General features: G+C 37.5%; 1 protein-coding gene across 2 annotated transcripts in view; it reads left to right on the top strand.

The window, feature by feature from the left end:
* Positions 1-15,129, top strand: part of LOC124722886 (chloride channel protein 2) — a 533,838-nt gene that overhangs the window by 461,772 nt on the left and 56,937 nt on the right. For both annotated transcript variants that reach the window (XM_047248023.1, XM_047248022.1), the window contains exon 12: positions 14,615-14,730. In XM_047248023.1, coding sequence (XP_047103979.1) covers positions 14,615-14,730 — 116 coding nt within the window. The remainder of the gene's footprint in view (positions 1-14,614; positions 14,731-15,129) is intronic.

Here is a 15,129-nt window from a genome sequence, read left to right as displayed (position 1 = left end):
CTCCCATGGCTGTGGAGGTTCTGGCCGTAGAGACTGACACTGCCATGTAGCATCCTTGTGATCTGCACTCCTAGAACAAGTGGCAATTAAATGTACAGTCTCAAAATCAATCTCTGGCCAATAGGCATGACCTGTCCAAGTGACCATGGTGCTGTAGGTGAAGTATGTTCCACCTAAAGGACACCAGAATGCCCATGCCCTCCACAGCATGTTCTGTAGATGGCAAAATAACACCATGAACAGGAGTTAATCTATGGTGAAGCACAAAAAATTATGAACGAGATCTGATGCATGAGCTAAAGGCCATTATGGCCACCAACAATGAATACACTGTCCCATCTGATGAAGTACAGGATCCGAGCTGACCACATGGGTGATGCAGAGGCCAGTAATAGGAAACCTGTCTACTTTCCAGTGAGTTTCATCATCAAGATAGAAACAAAGAACTTGATCCTCATCAAAGATGGACAGGGGCTGAATGAATACTACCTACCTGGCTGGTAGATGGCTAGGCACAGAGCTGAATGAAGACTGTCTGTCATTTCTGGAATTCTTTGTTTACAGGCAAGTGTCCAAACAGTCGATGTGCCATTCTTGAGCAATTAATTGAGAGGACATGCTACTGCAGCTACCTGTGGCATGAACTTGTGGTAATACTTGACTTTTCCAAAAAAATGTCTGGAGCTCCTTTGTATTAGTAGGACAAGGAGCAGCCTCAATTGCTGCAGTATGACATGGCCCAGGTATTCAGTACAGGGTTGCAAGAAGTATGCATCAAACAAATTGCACTTGAGACCCACTTCCCACCATGTCTGAAATGGAAGCCAAAAGTTGGTGAAGATGATCTTTGTTGGTGGGACCTGTGACAACAATGTCATCAAAGTGGTTGAGACAACAAGGGATTCATTGTTTGAGTTGCTGCAAATCATGTTGAAAAAGAGCTGGAGTGCTAGCAACTCAGAAAACCAAATGGTTTTCCTGGTAGAGGCCATATGGTATTTTGAGAACAAGAAGCTGACATGAATTTTCATCAAGCAGGACCTTTACATGTGCTTCTGACAAATCCAGTTTTGAAAAATACAATTCTGCCATGAGTTCTTCTGGATGGAGAATGGGCTGTGTATCGACTACAGATTGCAATTTGACAATCACCTGAAAATCACTCCAAAGGCAGAGTTTGCCTGTTGACTTCTTAATAACCACCAAAGGCATAGCCCATCAACTGGATGATATAGGTTCCGTGACACCCAATGCTGACAGCCTGTCTAGTTCTTCTTTCATTTAATCATGAACTGCCAAGTGCACATGTTGGACATGAAAAAAAGTTTGTGCAGTGGGTTTGATGGTGATATGTTCCACATTATGTGTAGCCTTGCCTAGCCCAGGAAAAAAAGGATGGAAAATCTTGATAGAGCACAAGGTCTGACACTAAATGTACCAAATTGGTGATATCTGTGTCAAACAAATTTTCTGTAAAGGCACTGTATGCCACAAGGACTGTCAGTGAGTACACAACCATTTGCCATAAAGTGTCCCAGAATAGGAATTAATTGCCAGTTATTACTGGCAAGACAGCACAAAGTAGGGGACAGTGGAGGGGAACTGAGATGCAGGTAAGTGTTAGAGTTCAGAAGGGATGCTGCTGCACCCGTATCCATTTGCAAGCAAAGGGGTGTGCCATTGATATGCACATAGATAAACAGTTTGTTACAAACAGTATCAAAATTGCAGCATGCATGATTAACAGCATTAATGTCCACAGCTTGAGGATTCGAAGTCACAGCCCAGAGCCTACTGAGAGTTGCGCACCATTGCCGTGTGTCCTTACTTTTGTCAGTGATGGCAAGAAGCCCAATACTGAGGGTAGGCAGCTGGTCATATTAAACAAAACAATGGGGCAGAAAGGCAGGGGCTTGTGGATGTTTGTCTGCTGTGGCTGAGTGTGTTTGTGGAACACAGCAGCTGGGTGTACTGCACTGCCATGAATTCTGCATCTGAAGGCATGCTGTAACCTGAGTGCTCACTGTCATCTCAGATGATAGGGGCCATATCAGCCCAGGAATCTAACTGATGGCCTGCAGCCCAGGAAATTTCTAATGCTTCTGCTGTCTTAAGTATTTCTTCTAAGGAGGGGGTGGAGGTCTTCAAACTGCAGTGTTCAATGGCAGACCTCTTTATTGGGGTTTGGGGCTGCCATAATGATATGGTGCCAAACCATTGTGTCCACTGAAGATTCTTTAGACTGAGCAGAAACAAAATGACACTTGTGACTTAAACCTTGCAGCTCCACATCCCAAGTCCAATAAGATTGGCAAGGTTGTTTTCTGCACTGATAAAACTGCACTCTCATGGAAACCACATGAGCGTGTCAGCAATAATATGAAGTCAGAAAATGACACATTTCATCAAATGACTGAGATGCAGGATCTTGAAAGGGGGAGGGGGGAGAAGCAAACTTCCCTAACAGGTTGTATGTTTGGAGAGAGATTCATGACAGAAAGATAGGTTTAAGAGAGTCAGTGTCTTTGACCTTGAAGTCTGTGAAGTGTTGCTGTAGGCATTTCTCATAACACTCCCTGTCTTCGGCAACTTGATGTAGACAGGGAAAGGTGATGGGAAAAAAAAAAAAAAAGAAAAAAACCACACATGGGAATAATGAACCGTACTTTTCACCACTTGTGTTGTAACACATACAAATAATTACATATAAATTAACCAAATCACTTTAATGGGAACACCAATCATGAAACCCATATAAAATCAATGTGCATAGCTAGGCTGAGTTGAAACAAGTAACCAGTGTCCCAAGACCAGAATCAAGGGAGCAGACCAATGAATCATAAAATTATGAGGAAGAGAGCTCTCCACTCCAGGATTGTAATAGAAAGGTTACTACTCTGATTGGTGAGATGTTGCTGCCCTTGGGTTGTATGCACCAGCCTCACTTTGATCCTGTCATTGCTGTTTGACTGTGCTGCCACTTTGGTGGCCAGACCCCTACCACCAGGCACCAGCATGGGCAAGTTGAATTGTAACCAGATGGGTCTGTCCTCCATATTTTGATATGTTCATAACCAACATGGTGCAGGTATGGTAGATGTGGTAACATAGGTCTACCACAATGCCCAGTTATTGTAGTTCTAACCATAAACATGGAAAGTAGCAATATATGTGAACAGTAAGCTATAGGATTGTACTCCTTAGCATATGATGAGTGCACAGAAATGTTATTCAAGGTAGCTGCTACACAAATAAAATACATAGGTGAAAAGCACATTCTGCATATGCCATCACTCACCAGGCTCTTAAACTAAAAGCATCTTCCTGGAACTTGTTTTGCTACTGAATAAAGCCATGAGGCAGTTTCCATGTATAATAATAAACTGAGACCTTTATTATTGATGTGATGAAAGATGGTTGCTGCACTAGAAACTTTTCAGGCATTTTAGGAACATATAATTTCCATTGTCATGTAAAAATGTGACCAAATATAGTGATACATCCAGCATATTAACAGAGCATGTTTTGTCAAATATATTCACTGAGTGACTAAACGTCCAGGTTATAAACTCTGCTGTTGTGAGCCACCTTCACCTAATAATTGAGTTATTAGTTGAGATAAATAAATAGGACAATACAGAAGTATATCTAGGATAAACTAAACCATGAAATTTAACTTTGTTACTCGAATCAGAAAACTTGAGCAATACATGTGTGGGGACAAGTCAAAGAAAAAATAAGAAACCTTTGGTGGTATTTCAAGGTCCAGTGTGAATGTAGTTTGCCCAGAGGTACACAGGACTGTTAGTGGTAAATGCAACAAGGAATGGATTAAACTGTAAATTATAAATACTAGAGAAAAAGTGAATGAAATGTGTAAAAATTTAATGGAGAGAGAAACTGTGGCTCATCAGAGAGAGTTTTGGGCATAAGTCAAAAGCACACAGTAAAATACTGAGAGAAGCTAAAGCTGGACATCAATCACTAGACATTATTACATCTATAACAAGAAGTCAACAAGGTGATCTGATTTTTGTATTTTTTTCACTATTAATGGTATGTGAAGTTCAGAACTCGAGTACCATTTACCAAAGCAGTCAGGTGCAACTCTCAACAATTCTTGAGAAAATCAACTTTGAAATTTTATGACGATCTCTAAGAGGCTAAAGTTAGGTTATTTATTCAGCAAGCAGCATAGCTGTGTGCTAGAATGCATTCAGTAATCTGTCAGGGATCAAACCCAGGACCCTCCACAGGGTTGGTGTGCCCTGTGGGGGGCCCAGGGTTTGTTTCCTGACAGATTCAAACTAAGCATATAGCAAACTCAATGGTATTGTTTCCAACTACTGAGGAGGAAGTATGCAATGTTGTAAGGCAATTAAAGAACAAACACTCAGTAGGTTTAGATGAAATCCCAATGTGTGTGGTGAAAAAATTCCTAAATGGTATCGAAGCTCCACTAACAGAAATCGTAAATGAATCCTTCAAAACTGGTTGCTTCCCTGACAATGCTTTTCCAAAGTGATAGAAACAATAATGAAAAACGGTTTATGAGCTATCTAAGTAAATTCAACCTCCTCTGCAATGGCCAGCATGGTTTCAGGTCTGGTAGAGCTACAGAATCTGCAATAGCACAATTTACAAAACCAGTTTTAGAAGCACTGGATGAGAACAGCCATGTAACTGGCCTTTTCCTATGCCTATCTAAGGCATTTGATATAGTTGACCACCAGAAGCTGTCGCATAAGTTAGAGGCATTAGGAGAAAGGGGAGTGGTTTCATTTATATCTAGAAAACAGAGTACAGTCAGTAGAGATCACACATGTCTCCAGTGGATCAAAGTACATTTAGAAACATATATCTGATCCACAATATATCAATATTGGAGTCCCTCAAGGAAGTGTACTGGGACCAGTATTGTTTCTGGTGTATATAAATGATCTCCCACAGCTTATCAGCCAAGGAGAGAAGATATTGTTTGCTGATGACAGCAACATAGTAGTCACCAGTAAGACACCAGCACAAATGCTGGAAAATTCTACTGAAGTGCTGAGGGATGTTCACAAATTGTCTCAGGAAAACAAAGTAACTCTCAACATAAAGAAAACAAATACAAGATGCTTTAGAATCAACAGAAAATAGAATACCTTAAATTTAAAACTAGATAATATCTCCATAGATGATGTACCTACAACAAAATTCTTAGGGTTGCACATTGACAGCCAAATGAAGTGGAATGAACATGCTATGGAACTCCCGAAAAAGATATCCACAACATCTTATGCACTTAGAGTCCTTGTATCTACATGCAGTAATGAATGTTTGCGAACAGTATACTTTAGTTATGCTAATTCAGTAATCAGTTATGGTATTATTTTCTGCGGAAACAGTGCTCAAAATTTACAAACAGTATTTAAAATGCAAAAGAGAGCAGTAAGAATTATAACAAAAAGCAGTAAGCAGGCCCCCTGCAGAGAACTTTTCAAAACATTAGAAATTCTAACTGCTCCTTGCAAATTTATATTCAAAACCATAGTGTACATCAAGAAAAATATAGAAAATTATAGCACAAATAGCAGTTTTCATAACTATAGTACAAGAACAAGTCACTGTCTTCACCTAGACAGGAAGAATAAACATAAGACTCAAAATAGCTTCTTGTATGAAGGTGTAAAACTGTATAATAAACTGCCACAGAAAGTAAAAGAAACCGATTACATGTACCACTTTAGGAAAAAATCATAGATTGTTTTTGCAAGAACACTGCTTTTACACTGTAAGTGAATTCCTTAGTACAAAATGATTGTAAATAACTTTTGTTTCACAATATTTAACTATATGCAACATTTCAATAAGGAGCAAAGAGGATTGTAAATAACTTATATGTCACAATGTTTAACCACATGTAACAACAAACTGTATAAATATATGAATGTACACAAACTGACAACATCCATACATTTTTTTCCGAAATAATTCAGGTGGCAGGGATTTCACTTCTGGAGGCAGTTGATTGTACATTTTTAGGTCGACTGTTGGAAAGCAGTCTTGTGTACTTGATAGGCGACGCCTTGGCACTTCAATGTTCCTCTTACAGCGAGTGTCATGATTATGTATTTCTTGTCTTATGCTAAAATTCCCTTGATTTTCTTTTACATACATGAGACAGAAATACAGATACTGGCTAAAGACAGTCATTATGCCTAGCCTGGTGAAAATAGGCTTACAGTGGTCCAGTCTTTTGCTAGAGGATATGATCCTGATGGCTTTTTTTTGTAATAGCAACACATCTTTGTTGCCTGAGGAGTGTCCCCACAACAACAGTCCATAGCTAATGTGGCTGTGGAAGAGTGCATGGTAGACTATTGTGAGAAATTGGTCAGTTATTACCCTCTTCAGCTTCCTCAGGAGGTATATCACATGAGAAAGTTTGGTGCATACATATGCAGTGTGATCATGGAGAGTTTGCTGTCAATCTTGAAGCCCAGTAGTCTGACAGTCTCCATGTTTTCTTGGTCTTCAATGTTGGTTAGACTGCATATCAAATGTTGGGTTTTTTCTTCATTGATCTTCATTTTGTTTATTATGAACCATTCTTTTATTTCTTCAAACATCAAATTTGATGCACCAAGAGCTTCTGCGGCTGTATGTCCTTTGGCAATAAGGGTAGTGTCATCTGCAAACTGCAACATTTGACTATTACAGCTCATATCATTGACATATATGAGGAATAGGAGAGGTCCTAAGACTGATCCTTGGGGCACTCCATGTTCCAGTTTTTGTTCAAGAGAAGTTGCTCCATGCCCTGATACTACCTGCTTTCGGTTTTCCAAATAAGATTGGAGTGTTGATAGAACAACACCTCCTACACCATAGCATCTTAACTTGGCTGTTAGTGTTGTGTGTGAGATGCAGTCAAAGGCTTTGCTGAGGTCACAGAGTGTCAGTGCCACATTCTCTCTCTCTTCAAAACTCTGTCGAATTGTTTTTAATAAGTCCAGTGTGGCTGTCACTGTTGATCTCCCTTTGCGGAATCTGTGCTGTGTGTTTTGGAATAAGTTGTTTTCCTCAAAGTAATTCAGTACCTGGTGGTGCATCACAGACTCAGTAACTTTGGCTAGTACTGGTATCACTGAGATTGGTCTGAAGCTGGACACCTCACAAGGATCCCCCTTCTTATATATTGGTACTGTGCGCGCCAGTTTAAGGAAGTCTGGGAAGACACCAGAAGATAGACATTTGTTTATTGCTATGGCTAGTGGCTGAGCTAATTCTGCAATAATTTTCTTTAGCAGCGTGCAGGACATGCCACAGATGTCTACACTTTCTGAGTGTTTGTAGGAGTTCACAATTTTTATCATGTCTTCAGGGTGTACTTCCTTCCAGTTTTGAATACTGCAACTGTCTGCATTTCTTATGTTTGCAGTTGGATCTAGGTCAGAGTGTGGAATTTCACTCACTATCTTTTCCACTTTTCTGACAAAAAATTCATTGAAGTCATCAGGGCTACACGAATTTAAGCAGGAGGTAGTCTTCTTTCTGTTCTCATTTACAAGATTCCAGGCAGCTTTACAAGGATTTTGGGCCTCTTTAATGTATGTATCATTATATTTCTTTTTTGCTTCCTCTACTGCCTTCCTATAAGCTTTTTTGGCTTTTAGGTAGTTGCGGTGATGTAATTCTTTAGCTGGAATGTCTAAAGCTGATTTCATTCGGTCCTTGCACATTGTTACAATACACTTCAATTTATTGAGCTCGGCGGTGTACCATTGTTTCACATTGATAACTATCTGCCTGCCTTGTGATTTGTCCAGAGGATTCTTCACTGGTCTTACCGGAAACATGTCATCAAATATTGCTTTTAAGGTTTGGAACAGACATAAGAAAGAATCACTGCCTACTAACTCTGCAATTTTCTGCTGCCAGTTTACACAAGATAGAGCTGCTTTGAGATCATTTAGCCTCTCTTCTTTAACAAATCTTCTTTTGAATGTGTAATTTGAATGCCATGTGCTTATCTGCAGTTTGCTCCTCATACTGGTTTCCATTACTAGTGCACAGTGATCTGCTATCATAGGTTCCACTACACTGAGTTTATAATCCCAGATGTTGAGGTTGGTGATTATTACAGGAGGGGAAAGAAATGTTCCAGGAAATTATAGTCTAAAAACTATTTGATTTATTTCATGTTCTGTTGCTCTCAAACTGTGAGCATGTCACACAAGATGTGAAACAAGTCAAACACAAAGGTAGTTACAAAACAATCATGATTTACATTCTTGATCCTTGTTTTCTGAAAAATTAAAAAAAAAATAGATTAACACTATAAAAGACAATCATCTGATAATAAATAAAGTAAATTGTCTATTGCGGTTGAATAATTTGTCATAGGAAATTATTTAGTTATTTCTAAATAAAAGTCCCTTTTTTACACATAAAACTCTCCTACTGAGTAGACAGCCATATCCAATAAATATTTCTTTAATTTACCTTTAAATAGAGATTCATTGCCTCTCAAACATCTTATCTGTTCCAGAAGAAAACTGTGGTGCTAGACCTTTTGACACGTGTTTTTACCACTGCCAAGTTCTTAAGCTGATAATGCAAATTTTCGTTCTCTCCTGTTTTATAGCATAAGACAGTTTCTGTTACAATCATCCTGTTTAAATCTGTTCTGTCCAAGACAATAGACATTATAATTAAAGACTGACTGATAAATTTTGTAATGGCTACTAACATTATTCACCTTCTACTAAGCTGCACTGACCTGCACAAATGTTTGTAAATATACTGTTTTTTTTTAGTGCTTTCATTAAGAGTCACATTTCTCAATGTTAGCTTATGACCAATTGCTTATTCAAGTTATTTACAAGATGGAATGGAGTTTTTGATAAAAATGTTGCCTCATGTGGAATCACTATTGGAAAGTTATGTGCAATTCATACCAAGTTGTTTATTAATAAAATGCTAAGCAGTACATATGTCATTAACAAACTGAAAAACATGATTAAATTACTCGTTTGATTTTTATATTTACAGATTTTTTGCAGGCTTGAGAGCATGCAGATTCTTTATTTTCTCTGCTTTAAGCCATTTCACACCTACTGTTTTGAATGTTTTGCATGTTCTTCTCTCAAGCATTACATTACAAATCATAAGCAAATTTTTGACCCAGAGAATTAAAGCATCTAATTCCTTGCACAACAGTCTCAATTCATCTCATGGAAAATACCATGTAGTCATGGCAACACAACTTCAGTGGGCTCATTTTTGGTGGTCTGCCATTTTCATCCTTCATTCAACAGTACTGAATGCTTGTTTTCAATAACATTCCAAGAAGTAGGAAAGTGCAAGGATCCACATGTTTTCATAAAAAAAATATCTGACCATGTCCAGAATGTTGTGCAGCTACTTTCTTTTCCTAAAAAATGCCTCATTTTTTACAGCTATGTGCGAAATTTGATGGGGTGGGCTCTTATTCATTTATTAGAAAAGATAAACATTTAAAATCTACTGTATTATATGTATCTATATATGTCTAATGTATTATATGTATCCATACATGCTACAATCCCTCTGCTATTGATAATACATGTCATCGAGGTTTTGGAAGAAGAGGAGAAACTCTGTAGTGTTTTTTTAGATCTTCCCATGATTTTTAACTGTATTTGTCATGGTATTCTTCTAGAGGGATTGTTTTTCTATAGCATAAGAGGGAAAGTGACTAATATTATAAAACCTTTTGTTGGAACCAGAGAGCAATGTGCAAAAATAACTTATAATATGATAATATTTAAGAAGTGGTAACTCAAATTTTCAGTAGTTGAAACATTGGCATCAATACTTTTTATTCACTACATACATGTTATGTCATATGCCATCAGTGTAAAGATGATTATGTATACTGTTGGCACATCTTTAATATCAAGGTTACCCAGAAAGTAATTCACTGCATTTTTTTCTTCAACAATTCTTTATTGAACATAATGAGAATTACACACACGAAAGAATGGTATTTTATCTACACACCCTATTTTTCCACATAATCTCCATGCCATTCTAAGACCTTTCTCCAGCACGAAACAAGTGCATGTATGCCCTGTCAGTATCAGTCCTTGCCCTGGTGGCAGAAATGTCGTCCACTAATGGCATCCTTTAATGGCCCAAACAAGGGGCTAGGTCAGGGCTGTAGGATGGATGGGGCAACACTGTCCAACCCTATTTTGCATTTTGTTCAGCAGTCCTCAGACATGTGTGGGCCGAGCGTTATTGTGTTGCAGCAAAACATCTCCTGGGTTGCTGTGGCACTGAAATCATCAGAAGTGCATCTTGAGTTTTGTTAATGTTTTGACACATGCTTCTGAATTAATGGTACCTCCTCTTGTCATCACATCAGTGAAAATCACACCTTCACAGTCCCAGAACACAGTGATCATGATCTTACCAACTGAAGCAGTTGCTTTGAATTTTTTCTTTTGTGGGGAGTGGGAATGTCACCATTCCATCGACTGTTGTTTTGTTTCCAGCTCAAAACAGCGAACTCATGGTTCGTCACCGGTCACGATCCATTACAAGGCCTCCCCCACAGCTTCAAAATGTGGCAACAAATCAAGACAAATGTTTTTTCTGTGCAATTTGTGACCCACCATTAGACACCATGAGACCCATCTTGCACACACTTTTGAATATCCAAGAATTACAAGGATATAGGACATGTCAAAGTATTTACAAGTTAAGACCAATTTAAAATAAGCTAATTCATATACACACACATTTACAGACTTCTAGTTAGAGACAATCATTAGATTCACTTCCAGTATACAATACTTTTTTTTACAAATAACTTACTAAATAACGTAATGCCACACTGTTCACTCATATTTCACTATCAGTCACTGCACACACTTATCACAAATTGTTTTATAACAGTCCACTTACTACACACACACACACACACACACACACACACACACACTGGTGATCTCTGGGCCATTTTCTGTACCACAACTCCCCATTTGCTATCCTGAAAAACTGAGTCAGCATCCCTCTATGAGTGAGATGTTGAGCTCAGAAAGAGGAAGAGGTGTTAGTATTGCACAATGCATAGCTTGGGGGTAAGTTTTTCTAGAAAAGGAAAAAAGAAGGAAAAACATAGTGTGAAGGTGTTATGTGGAATGTTGGATGTTTTATAATCATTATTATTATTTATTTGTATGACATTTTGTTTACCAAACCCCTACTCTGTTTTATCAAAGTAATCCTTCAATTTATAAAATGTATTGCATAACAGGTACTTTTTAGGTGCCTTTTTAAACAAGAGTATTTTCGCAATTTATTTTATCTCTTTTGGTAATTTATTGTACAGTTTTATTACCTGGTAGAAAATCCGTTTTTTAGTTTTATGTTTATTTTTTCTTGGCAAATGTAAGTGAGCTCTTGTTCCATGGTCATGGACAAACTGTTTGTGCAGTAATTACTAATATTATTTTTGATTTGTACAACTGACTGATAAATATATTCACATGGAGCAGTTAAAATTCCCAGTGTTTTGAACAGATCTTTACAGTGAGCTCAACTACCATTTTTGGTTAGATTTTTATGGCTCTATTCTGGAGATTGAAAATTGTTTTCATATTTTGTGCATTTGTTCCCCAAAATAGATTGCCATAGGTACGAATTGAGTTTACATATGAGTAGTATGTAACTAAAAAACACTGCACGTTACACACTGATGATAGGATTCTAAGGGCATAACATACTTATGACATTCTGATTGCAAGTACCTTTGGGTGTTCACACCACTTCAACTGAGAATCAATATTCATTCCTAAAAATTCTGCATTTGTTGCACAGTCTATAGAGGTGCCATCTATACTTAATTTAACATTGTCATTTTCCCTCTCCAAACTGAAGTTCATGGCATTGTTTTCTCAGTGACTATAATATTGCTGTCATCAGCGAAGAGAATTTTTTCACCATAAGTAACACTACTGGGAAAGTCAATGATGTATATCAGGAATAGTATTTGTCCCAATATGCTACATTGGAGAACCCCTATATTAATGTATTTTGGTTCTGATAAGTGTTTTACTAAATGTTTGGATCTATTTGAAGTATGTGTTACCTCTACTTTTTGTACCCTATCTGTTAGGTATGATCAAAACCAGTCATTAGCTACCCCTCTTATTCCTAATGCTTCTAATTTATTTAATAGAATCTTGTGGTCAACTGTATCAAAGGCCTTAGAAAGATCCACTCATCTTTGTCAGGAGCATCAAGTACAACCTTTGTGAATTCTACTATGGCTGACTCCATATTTTTGCCACTTCAGAAACCAAAGTGTGGTTTGCTTAAAAGATTGTATTTATTCAGGTAATTCATTAATCTGTCTTTCATAATTGCTTCTATTATTTTTGAGAATGGTGACAGCAGGGAAATGGGCCAGTAATTTTCTACGTCTTCTGCATTACCTTTCTTAAGCAAAGGTACAACTCTTGCCTGTTTTAACTGCTCTGGAAATGTCCTGATGTGAAGGACTCATTCATTGTATTTGTTAAGAAGTCTTGTATAATCTCTATGCACTGTTTCAGTACACACATTGGTACTTCATATAAGCCTACTGACTATTTATTTTTAGTTTTTGAACAGTTTTATTGACTTGATTCTCTGTGGTTGGAGGTAACATCATTGTATTTAGTGCAACATTATTTACAGGTGTTATATTTTTTGGGGGGAATTTTTGCTGTAACTTCTCTGCAATACTTGAAAAATGCTCATTTACATAGTTTGCTAAGTGTTGTGGATCATTTATTACCTTGTCTCCCTCCCTTAGCACTATGTTATTCTGTGGTTCCGTGTCTCTCCCTGTTTCTTTTTTTATTACATTCCAGACTGCTTTGCTTTTATTCTCTGTATTATATATTATTTTTTCATTAAATGTCTTTTTTGCAGCAATCAGCACCTTCCTATTGATCTTTTTGTATCTATGATAGAAATTTAAGAATTCTGGATCATTGCAACTCTTTTTCATGGAACGGAGGTATTTAAGTGTTTGGGAGGACTTCTTAATACCTGCTGTTATCCATCTGTTTTGTGAGGTGTTGATATAGACATGCACACTTTTGGAAATGCCTTTTCGAAGTTCAATTTAAATAATGTGGAGAATTTAGAGAATTTCATATTCACATTGGTTTCCTTATACACTTCATCCCAGCTTTGTTTTGTTAGTTCTTTGAAAAATCTTTTATTTTGATTTCTGATAGATGTCATTTATAGGCTTGTAGTTTAGGGAATGATTCGATGCCTGATTTTACTGTTGTTATTTGACAGAGATGGTCTGATAGTCTGAGATCTTTTACAGCTACACCACATTTTTCCCTGTCCATACTTGTGGCCACCTGGTCAATTACTGATGCAGTCACTGTAGTAACACTTGTTGCACTATTGACCAATAGGGACATGCCAAAACTCTGAAGGATATTTATGAGGGTGCTGCTGGATTCGTTTATGGTATTGGTGTTGATGTTAATGTCCCTACACAGAATTATGTTGACCTTTGTACTTGAGACATTATCTAGAACTTCTGTTAATTTATTGAAAAAAGTGTCCAGACTACCACTGGGAGATCTATACACACATAAAATGATTAATTTTATGGTGATATCAAGCCCTGTTAATTCAATAGCTAATATTTCAAAGTGTTTGTCTTCACTTGCTGTACTGAGGTCATGACTTGACTTAAATTGTGTTCCTTTTCTGACATAAATGCATGATCCTCCACCCCTTGAAGCAGTTCTGCAGTAAGAGTTTGCCCTTTCATATGATGATAGCACTACATGTTGTATTTCTGTCTCCTTACACCAGTGCTCAGTAACACAAACTACCGTGCAGTTCAAAGATTGGAGCTCAACATCTAATAGTTGTATTTTATTTTTTATTGATTGCACGTTTTGATGGAGGATCGTTAAGTCTGTGAAATGCCCCATGTTACTCTTTCCAATTGTTCGTTTTTCTTTGTAACATCTGGTATGTGTGATACTTGGAGTGTTAAAATCTGTCTTGTGGGTGATTGTTTCAGTATTTTTTAAAGTGCTGGAGATATTCTTTAGGCAAGGGAACCTGTTGTCTGGATTTATCCTAAAAAAGACTTACTTTTCCTACCCATGGGAAGATGTATTTGACCATGTGTGGCCCGAGGTCCACCCCCTATACTTTCATGAATCAGCTGTACCAATCTTCCCTTCCCAGTCCTGTTTAGGTGTAGGCCATGCCTAGTGAAACCCCATGTGTTGATAGTCCTGACAGGCACCAGAGAAACATGAGCAAAGTTGGCTACCCCAGAGCCATCCCTAACCCAAAATTTATTCGCCTCACAGCTCCATCAAGGTGTAGCCGAACATGACCCCAGAACAGCTCAAGCCCTAATAGGCCTATACATTTGTTATCTTTCTTTCTATGACTGTTGTGTCTGCATTGTCCAAAATACATGTAATGTTTAATATAATGCTGATGCACAAGTAGTCTCATTAGACATGGTGAGATCTTGAAGAAATGTGTTCATATAAGTTGAAATAAGAACATTCTCACAACTAATGTAATATTGTTTTATTTGCAGGTGGTTATGCCACTGTAGGAGCTGCAGCATTTTCTGGTGCTGTTACTCACACAATTTCTGTATCAGTTATAGTATTTGAACTGACAGGACAAGTAACTCATATCATTCCAATCATGGTAAGGATTCTAATGAAATTTTGTTTCTAGAATAGATGTCAGTTTTCATACATGCTTTTATGGCTCTGAAATGAAAATAAAAGATGAACTAAAATCAACTGGCAAATAAAATATGATTAAGTAAACTGAAAATTTGTGCAAATATGTATCTGCAAGCAACAGGAAAAATGGGGGGAAGGGAATTTATAAAAATGTAAGGGCAGAAAATCTGTCACACTAATATCCAGGGTTGTTTTGAACTGAGAGATAAACATAAGTACAAAATATACTCAGAAAAATAAAATGCTCATTCAAGATTCTCTCGATAATTTACAGTGGAAAAAATAACTGCTTCGTTATATGATAAACAATCTGTATGTTCTTATTTGTACTTAAATGTACAATAGTCAGCTTAAATCT

The sequence above is a fragment of the Schistocerca piceifrons genome, chromosome X (genome assembly GCF_021461385.2).
Source record: "Schistocerca piceifrons isolate TAMUIC-IGC-003096 chromosome X, iqSchPice1.1, whole genome shotgun sequence".
NCBI lineage: Eukaryota > Metazoa > Arthropoda > Insecta > Orthoptera > Acrididae > Schistocerca > Schistocerca piceifrons.
Note: the sequence above shows the minus strand (reverse complement) of the source record. Positions and strands in the feature narration are given on the sequence as shown.